Here is a 10,102-nt window from a genome sequence, read left to right on the forward strand (position 1 = left end):
GCAATGCCAAGAGTCGGCTGGAGCGGTGTAAAGCTCGCCTCCATTGGACTCTGGAGCAGTGAAAACACGTTCTTTGGAGGGATGAATCACACTTCACCATCTGGCAGTACGACGGACTAATCTGTGTTTGGCAGATGCCGAGAAGAACGCTACCTGCCCCAATGCATAGCCCCAGCTGTAAAGTTTGGTGGAGAAGGAATAATGGTCTGGGGCTGTTTTTCATGGTTTGGGCTAGGCCCCAGTGATGGGAAATCTTAACACTACAGCATACAATTACATTCTAGATGATTCTGTTCTTCCAACTTTGTGGAAACAGTTTGGGGAAGGCCCTTTCCTGTTTCAGCATGACAATGCCCCCGTTCACAAAGTGAGGTCCATACAGAAATGGTTTGTTGAGATCGGTGTGGAAGAACTTGACTGGCCTGAACAGAGCCCTGACCTCAACCCCATTGAACACCTTTGGGATGAATTGGAATACAGACTGCGAGTCAGGCCTAATCTCCCAACATCAGTGCCCAACCTCACTAATGCTCTTCTGGCTGAATGGAAGCAAGTCCCCGCCGCAATGTTCCAACATCTAGTGGAAAGCCTTCCCAAAATAGTGAGTCTGTTATAGCAGCAAAGGGGGGACCACTTCCATATTAATGCCCATGATTTTGGAATGAGATGTTCAACGAGCAGGTGTCCACAAGTAGCGTATCTTTCTCTGTTGTTGACACTGCAATATCGCAGCACTTCTACATAATAAACAGCAAGTTTAAAAGACCAGACCACACATTTCCACTGAACGTACAGTTTGGATGAATGTGGTAAGCAGTGACGTCACAGACTAGCCTAAATTACTGTTTGACTGTGCAGCCCACATTACTCTGATACAGAAACACATGCAGACCAGCTCACACACACTACAGATCGAGGTAGTACACACTGTATACACATATGAGACAGTACACGTTCTCAGAATATGAAAATCGCACATTGGACGCCTATACACATACAATGTGTGACACGAGACAATAAATATATATTTCTATAAAATCATAAGGTCTATCTATACAAGCTCCAGACAGTATGCTGTGTTATGTGGGCAGAATAATGTATGCAAAATATGGAGAGAGGATATCAAATCCTCCTGAAATCAAAAGGGTACATCCCAAATGGCACCCTATTCCCTAGATCATTCCCTAAATATAGGGAATAGGGTGCCATTTGGGATGCATTCAAAGTCATGCTTCTGCAAAACTGTAATGGAACCCATTTAGCAGCCAATGATATCCTTCCCAGCCAATGACCCCCCCTCCACTCCACTCTGCTAGCCTCTGCCCAACCAGAAGCACATCCAATGGGTTTATAATCTCTCTCCAAGACTCTGAGGCAGATTCAATCAAAAGCGCACTGCTGGGGAAAAACCGGCTCAGGGTAAATAATCACATTATTTTATAAACGGTCAGTTTTTTATTTGTTTACTGAAACGCAACTGTTCAGGTTTTCTCACAGTGCGAGTTTGATTTGGCCTCCGTGGGCATACGGAACATTCAGATGGAGAGGTGGTGATGGAGGGATGAGCGTAACGACAAACAGTCAAATGCTGGAGCCAGAGAAGGATGGAGGGAGCGAGGGATGGAGGGAGGGAGGGAGGTTAACTACCTGAGTCACTCTGACATCTCCTGCAGGTGTTGGTTTCTGTAGGGTTCAAATTACACATTTTACTGGGGAGGGAGGGGTTAATCACGAACAAAACACAAAATGCAGCAGCAACAGTCAAGTTAAAGGTGCAGTCTGCAATTTATGTGTCTTGTCTCCCTGTGTATGTGCCCACAGCACCAAACCCACAAATAATCGAGGCTCAAAGAAAACACACACAAAACAAAAACAAAATTAGGCCCGCTTAAGCAAAAAACCTAGGCTCATGCCAATCCCTCGCAAAGACCCTTTCCTTCCACCCCACAGGGTCAGTAGACTACACATCTCCAGATCATAATATGCATTTTGCTGTGAATACCTGACCCCAAAAAGAGATGCAGAGAGGTGGAGAGTCATGGTGTATGATGCACTATGTAGAAAAATAAAAAGAACTCCCACACACACGATTTATTGTGGTTGACTTCAATGCTCTTGAGAGGGCACAGAGATAGGATAAATCACACTAGTTTCCAGATTACAATGCAGCCTAGTGTAGAGTGCTCACGCACGCACGCTTTCTCAATCACACACACTTATACTGTAAGGATTCTTTTTTAAATAGTCTTTTTTTTCAAACAATACAAAATAAAACATACAAAAACCAACATACTGAGCACAACAACTGGAGGTTTCAGTGGTTAGAACACATTACATGGATAGGATTTACAATATCCTGAGGCTAGTCCAAAATAGGATTTTCCTGTGTTTTATTTATACAATACCAGTTTATTAGGTACACCCATTTAGTACCATTCATTGCTCAATTGGTATCAAGGGACCTAACCTGTGCCAGAAAAACATTCCCCACACCAGTACACCACCAGCCTGTACCAGACAGGATGTGTCCAAATCCGGACACCAGTACACCACCAGCCTGTACCAGACAGGATGTGTCCAAATCCATACAGCACCACCCTGTACCAGACAGGATGTGTCCAAATCCGGACACCAGTACACCACCAGCCTGTACCAGACAGGATGTGTCCAAATCTGGACAACAGCAACCAGGATTCATTGGACCAGGCAATGTTTTTCCACTCCTCAGTTGTCCAGTGTTGGTGATCGCGTTTTCATTGGAGCCGCTTCTTCTTGTTTTTAGCTGATAGGTGTGGACACCGTTGTCTGTTTGCGGCCCGCCTGTTAGCTCGCACGATTCTTGCTATTCTCCTTCGACCTCTCATCAACGTTTTCGCCCACAGGACTGACGCTGACTGGATGTTTTTTGTTTGTCGCACCATTCTCGGTAATCCCTAGACACTCTCGTGCGTGAAAAGTCCAAGGGGGGGTTCTGAGATACTGGATCCGACGTTCCTGACACCAACGATCAGACCACACTCAGTCACTTAGGTCACTTGTTTTGCCCATTCTAACATCCAATCGAACAGTACCCGAATGCCTGGATGCCTGTCTGCCTGCCTTATATAGCAAGCCACGGCCACGTGATTCACTGTCTGTAGGAGCGATCCGTTTTCGTGGTGTACCTAATAAACTAGCCACTGAGTGTATTTCCACACTATGAGGTTGGAATAATACTGTTAAATTGTACAAATGATGAAAAGACCGTCCTGAAATTGTTGCCTGTTTTGGTGGGTACCAGGCGGTAAACTGGTTGAAAACAATAAGAAAGAGAGTTCCAAATTCCTGTTTGCCCCTCCCACTCAGACCAATCCTAGACCGTCCTTGCAAAATTCTTACTTGAGAAATTTCTCTTCGATAAGAAGCCAATTTTGTATATATATTTTTTTACTATTTTGATTAGAAACAATCACAGTAAGGTACTTCTTTGTTACCCAGAAATTACTTTATATTGACATAAAAACATCTGCATTGGGCCTTTAAGTCAGTGTCCTAGGCTTCCTACAGAAGAGGAAACGGGACACCCACCCACCCACCCACACCCACACCCACACCCACACCCACACACTAGCTCTGAGGATACTGGAAGTTCCAGTGGTTTGAGCACATTAGATATACAGGAAACAGACACGGTGCAGCTCAACAGATCAACAGTGTTCACTGGGAACTGCACCCTGTCTGTCTTAGTGAATCACCCACTGTCCTCCCAGTACACAACCTTACTGTCCTCCCAGTACATAACCTTACTGTCCTCCCAGTACACAATTGTACTAGTTGTGCAGCCACTGTCCTCTCAGTACTACACAATCTTACTGGACGGGCAGGCAGTCTCGCTGATGCAGAGCTCAGGTCAGTGAGTCAAACTGTGGCCCAAGTGTGTGTGTGTGCATGCGTGTGTCAAACTGTGGCCCAAGCAGGTCAAGCCCTTGTCAGCTGATGTCTCTGTCTGTCCTGAGCAGTGCTGCTAGGCTCTAGTCATGCTCTCAGACATACAGTACCAGTGAAAAGTTTAGACACACCTACTCATTCAAGGATTTTTCTTTATTTTACTATTTTCTATATTGTAGAATAATAGTGAAGACATCACAACTATGAAATAACACATATGGAATCATGTATTAACCAAAAAAGTGTTAAACAAATCAAAACATATTTTAGATTCTTGAAAGTAGCCACCCTTTGCCTTGATGACAGCTTTGCACAATCTTGGCATTCACTCAACCAGCTTCACCTGGAATGCTTTTCCAAACGTCTTGAAGGAGTTCCCACATATGCTGAGCACTTGTTGGCCTCTTTTCCTTCACTGTGCTGTCCAACTCATCCCAAACCATCTTAATTGGGATGAGGTCGGGTGATTGTGGAGGCCAGATCATCTGATGTAGCACTCCATCACTCTCCTTCTTGGTCAAACAGCCCTTACGCAGCCTGGAGGTGTGTTGGGTCATTGTCCTGTGGAAAAACAAATGATAGTCCCACTAAGCGCAAACCAGATGGGTTGGCGTATCGCTGCATAATGCTGTGGTAGCCATGCTGGTTAAGTGTGCCTTGAATTCTAAATAAATCACAGACAGTGTCACCAACAAAGTACCCCCACACCATCACGCCTCCTCCTCCATGCTTCACATTGGGAACCACACATGTGGAGATCATCCATTAACCTACTCTGCGTCTCACAAAGACACGGCAGTTGGAACCAAAAATCTCAAATTTGGACTCATCAGATCAAAGGACAGATTTCCACCGGTCTGTCCATTGCTCGTGTTTCTTGGCCCAAGCAAGTCTCTTGTTCTTATTGGTGTCCTTTAGTAGTGGTTTCGTTGCAGCAATTTGACCATGAAGACCGGATTCACTCAGTCTCCTCTGAACAGTTGATGTTGAGACGTGTCTGTTACTTGAACTCTGTGAAGCATTTATTTGGGCTGCAATTTCTGAGGCTGGTAACTCTAATGAACATATCCTCCGCAGCACAGAGGTAACTCTGGGTCTTTCTGTGGCGGTCTTCATGAGAGCCAGTTTCATCATAGCGCTTGATGGTTTGTGTGACTGCACTTGAAGAAACTTCCAAAGTTCTTGAAATTTTCCGGATTGACGAACCTTCATGTCTTAAAGTAATGATGGACTGTCGTTTCTTTCTGCTTATTTGAGCTGTTCTTGCCGTAATATGGACTTGGTCTATTACCAAATAGGGCTATCTTCTGTATACCAACCCTGCCATGTCACAACACAACTGAAGGCACACATGGTAATTGAAATACATTCCAGGTGACTACCTCATGAAGCTGGTTGAGAGAATGTGAAGAATGTGCAAAGCCGTCATCAAGGCAAAGGGTGGCTACTTTGAAGACTCTCAAACAAATGAAAATATATTTTATATTTAAAAATGTTTGGTTACTACATGATTCCATGTGTGTTATTTCATGGTTTAGATGACTTCACTATTATTATACAATGTAGAAAATAGTAAAAATAAAGAAAAACCCTGGAATGAGTAGGTGTGTCCAAACTTTTGACTGGTACTGTATATATCCATCCACTAGAACAGAAAATGTACTACATTTCTCATAATGTTATATAATGAATCACACTCATTTTGTAGTGCTTTAAGATATTACACTGTTGCATTTAAATAGTGGAAACACACATTGATCAGTTTTAAAACGTGGAGAGAAGAAATTCTAATTCCAAAGTTTCCAATGAATGAATCCATCAGGAATGTCCATTCTAGTCAGACTAATTCTATTTATGCTCTCAGATCCAAAACACTCCTTTATCATGAGCAATAGCAGGGGACCCTACTGATATCAGACTGGGGTTGTCTGACACACACACACACACGCACACGCACGCACGCACGCACACACGCACACACGCACACACGCACACACGCACACACACACACACACACAATCTCACATGCAACCACAGACGTCACCGAACCACGCATACATACAAATACCTTCTTCAAGCAGACAGCTCAACACAGATACAATACCCTCATGCTCCATTCATTCATTTTGGTCCAGTGCATCCCCTCAGCTGATTATAAGCGGTTGGTTGTCAGACACACGTGGGTCTCGAAAGACGATCATTTTCCTCAATAGTGCGCAGAGAATTCTACTAAATGAAAAGCTGGAATGAGTCTGACATCTGTCATTTGAAGCATACTCAATTTGTAAAATTTCACATACTATAAAACTTTATTTTGTTCGCATACCTAAAATGCCTAATATTTATAACTCAAGACAGAGTATTCACACACGCAGGCGCACACACACTGCTCTCAGACTTACCCAGAGTCAAGCAAAGTCTCAGTGTGTCTCATCTAATTTTCCTCATAGCACAGGGAGAGAGAGAAAGCTCTGATGTCAGAACAACACTAGACCAGTAGCAACGGTTTCACTTATTCCTCCCTTCTTTCATCTCTCTTTCCTCTGCCCTTACTTTTATCTTTCACTCTGTTGTTGATCTCTCTGTCTCTCTCTCTCTTGCGCTCTCTCTCTCTCTCTCGTTCTCTCTCTATTTCCTGTCCAGTGTCGGCACAATGCTCGTCTATTATTCAGAAGCTGTCTCCCGGTCTCGTCGGCTCAGCCAATCAGAGAGATCGCTCAGTAATAATGGGTTACTGCCTCCAGCTGTACCTGCTATCAGCTCCAACTCACTCCACAGATGACAGGATGCAGGGAGAGAGGAGAGGGGGAGAGGGAGAGATACAACTCCTCCTCACCTATGTTGTGTGGTTCTGTTATTGATGCCTCCTGTTTTTATTCGCTAGTGATCCATTGCACTGCCCCCTGAAGCTCCCATCACACACACACACAAACAGGCATGTATATACGTATAGACACACACACACTATCTCTCACACACACACACACACACACACACACACACACACACACAACACACACACACACACACACACACACACACACACACACACACACACACACACACACACACACACACACACACACACACACACACACACACACACTCACACACACACACACACACACACCAGCACTGACACTTGCCTAGAGGGGGAAGGAGAGGAAAATGCAGCCGGCTCACATTACTGACTTGCAGAAGTGGGTGGGATGCAACATGCTAAGCAAACTGTTACCTGGCCAAAGGCCAGCACATCAGAGAGAGAGACAGAGAGAGAAATAAAATGAGAGAGAGAGAGAAAGAGAAAGAGAGAGAGAGAGAGAGAGAGAGAGAGAGAGAGAAAGAGAGAAAGAGGGAGGGAGGGAGGGAGGGAGAGAGAGAAAAAGAGAGAGAGGGGGAGGAGAGAGAAAGAGGGAGGGAGAGAGGAAGAGGGGGGAGGGAGAGAGCGAGAGGGGGAGAGAGAGGGGAAGAGAGAGAGAGAGGGGAAGAGAGAGAGAGAGAGGGCAAGCAGGCCTACAGAGCACCATCATTGACACAGCATCATTGATGCAGCATTTCACTGTAAAGTACTGTGTGAAAAGTGCAACTTCTGCACTGAAGGTGTAAACGCTGTGATATCCACCTTTGTACTTTTCCTCCACCAAAGAGAGACCGACCAAGTCCGCACTGTTCTACTGGAGTTCGGCTAAATTAGCTAAATGACTTTTTACATTTCACTGTAAATGCGAACCAATGAATCACCTAATGTTAAAAATCATAACGTCATAATCACCTTAAATAAGTATTTTTCTCTGTACACATCTGTTTCAGGGGTTTTACTAGTTTGAAAAGTTAACGGTACTTTTATGTTGCAAAGAGATTTCATCATCAACATCTAAGGAGGCAAAGCTTAGTGTCAGAGGAGACCTCTTACAGACCCACATGTACACTATATATAGTCGTACAGCAGCATCTTGTTAATAATCCAGTGGCAGGACTGCGCTCTCCTCCACCTCTCTCTCTCTCCCCCACCTCTCTCTCTCTCTTTCTCTCCCACCTCTCTCTCTCTCCCCCACCTCTCTCTCTCTCCCCCCACCTCTCTCTCTCTCTCACCTCTCTCTCTCTCCCCCCCACCCCTCTCTCTCTCTCTCTCCCACCTCTCTCTCTCTCTCTCTCACCTCTCTCTCTCTCTCTCACCTCTCTCGCTCTCTCTCCCACCTCTCTCTCTCTCACCTCTCTCTCTCTCCCCCCACCTCTCTCTCTCTCTCACCTCTCTCTCTCTCCCCCCACCTCTCTCTCTCTCTCTCTCTCCCACCTCTCTCTCTCTCCCCCCACCTCTCTCTCTCCCCCACCTTTCTCTCCCCCCACCTCTCTCTCTCTCTCTCCCCCACTTATCTCTCTCGCTCTCTCTCTCTCCCACCTCTCTCTCTCTCTCTCTCCTCTCTCTCTCCCCCACCTCTCTCTCTCTCCCCCACCTCTCTCTCTCTCCCCCACCTCTCTCTCTCTCCCACACCTCTCTCTCTCTCTCCCCCACCTCTCTCTCTCTCCCCCACCTCTCTCTCTCTCTCTCTCCCCCACCTCTCTCTCTCTCTCCCTCTCTCTCTGGCTCAGCAGTAATTAAAAAGTCTAGAAGGTTGATTGGGTCAGTAACAAAGGAGACACTACCAGTTTGCCTTACACAGCTACAGGGAAAAGATAACTTACAGAGTGGGGGGTAGAGAGAGGGTGAGTGTCTGAAAGACAGAGCTAAAGAGGGAGAGAGGATGAAAGAGAAAGAGTGAGAGTGTGTGTGTGTACGTACATGAGCATGTGTCTACATACACTACCTGGCCAAAAGTATGTGGACACCTGCTCGTTGAACGTCTCATTCCAAAATCATGGGCATTAATATGGAGTTGGTCCCCCCTTTGCTGCTATAACAGCCTCCACTATTCTGGGAAGGCTTTCCACTAGATGTTGGAACATTGCTGCAGGGACTTGCTTCCATTCAGCCACAAGAGCATTAGTGAGGTCGGGCACCGATGTTGGTCGATTAGGCCTGGCTCGCAGTCGGCGTTCCAATTCATCCCAAAGGTGTTCAATGGGGTTGAGGTCAGTTCTTCCACACTGATCTCGACAAACCATTTCTGTATGGATCTCACTTTGTGCATGCTGAAACAGGAAAGGGCCTTCCCCAAACTGTTTCCACAAAGTTGGAAGGAACAGAATGTAATTCTAGAATGTCATTGTATGCTGTAGCGTTAAGATTTCCCTGCACTGGAACTAAGGGGCCCAAACCATGAAAAACAGCCCCAGACCATTATTCCTCCTCCACCAAACTTTACAGTTGGCACTATGCATTGGGGCAGGTAGCGTTCTCCTGGCATCCGCCAAACCCAGATTCATCCATCGGACTGCCAGATGGTGAAGTGTGATTCATCCCTCCAAAGAACGCGTTTTCACTGCTCCAGAGTCCAATGGAGGTGAGCTTTACACCACTCCAGCCGACTCTTGGCATTGTGCATGCTGATCTTAGGCTTGTGAGTGGCTGCTCGGCCATGGAAACCCATTTCATGAAGCTCCCGATGAACAGTTATTGTGCTGATGTTGCTTTCATAGGCAGTTTGGAACTCGATAGTGAGTGTTGCAACCGAGGACAGACGATTTTTATGTGCGATTTTATACACCTGTCAGTAACGGATCTGGCTGAAATAGCCAATCCCACTAATTTGAAGGGGAGTTCACATACTTTTGTATATATAGTGTATTTGTGTGCGTTTACACAGAATGTGTGTTGTGTGTGAGTTACTGCCTGCCTCACACTGGAAGCGATCTGCCTCTGATGACAGGCTGGATTGGTTGCTTTCCCTGACGTGCGACAGCAGATTGCCCAGTGAACATGCTATGTTGATTTACTCAGTGCTGGCAGCATTCCACAGCCCTGCCTGGCCTGCCTAACATTCTTTACGTCTGAGACCAGAGAGGGGGACGTCAGTGAAGGGACTCTCCCAACTAACACAGAACCCTGGCCAACTCTCTCTCTGTCCCGTTCCAACTTCCTAACACTCTTCTCCCTTTCCACTCCAAACCAGCTAACTCGCTCTCCCTTTCCCCCTATTTCACAACCAAGTGAATGTACACTCTGGCTCTACCTCTCTAGGAGAGTTATACCCTCACCTTCTCCCATCCACTTTAAACCAATACAGCCTGGACAACA

General features: G+C 45.9%; 1 protein-coding gene across 7 annotated transcripts in view; it reads right to left on the bottom strand.

Annotated features, from left to right (window-relative positions):
- LOC106577220 (zinc finger MIZ domain-containing protein 1) overlaps nucleotides 1-10,102 on the bottom strand; it is a 242,404-nt gene that overhangs the window by 60,786 nt on the left and 171,516 nt on the right. For 4 of the 7 annotated variants that reach the window (XM_045700990.2, XM_045700992.2, XM_045700988.2 and 1 more), the window contains one exon: nucleotides 1,648-1,683. The exons of 2 other annotated variants lie outside the window; for them this stretch is intronic. In XM_045700990.2, the coding sequence (XP_045556946.2) occupies nucleotides 1,648-1,683 (36 nt within the window). Of the gene's footprint in view, nucleotides 1-1,647; nucleotides 1,684-6,329; nucleotides 6,568-10,102 lie in introns of those variants that run through there. One more of the 7 variants, XM_045700996.2, reaches the window with a different exon arrangement.

This window comes from Salmo salar, chromosome 18 (genome assembly GCF_965601325.2).
Source record: "Salmo salar chromosome 18, fSalSal1, whole genome shotgun sequence".
Lineage (NCBI taxonomy): Eukaryota > Metazoa > Chordata > Actinopteri > Salmoniformes > Salmonidae > Salmo > Salmo salar.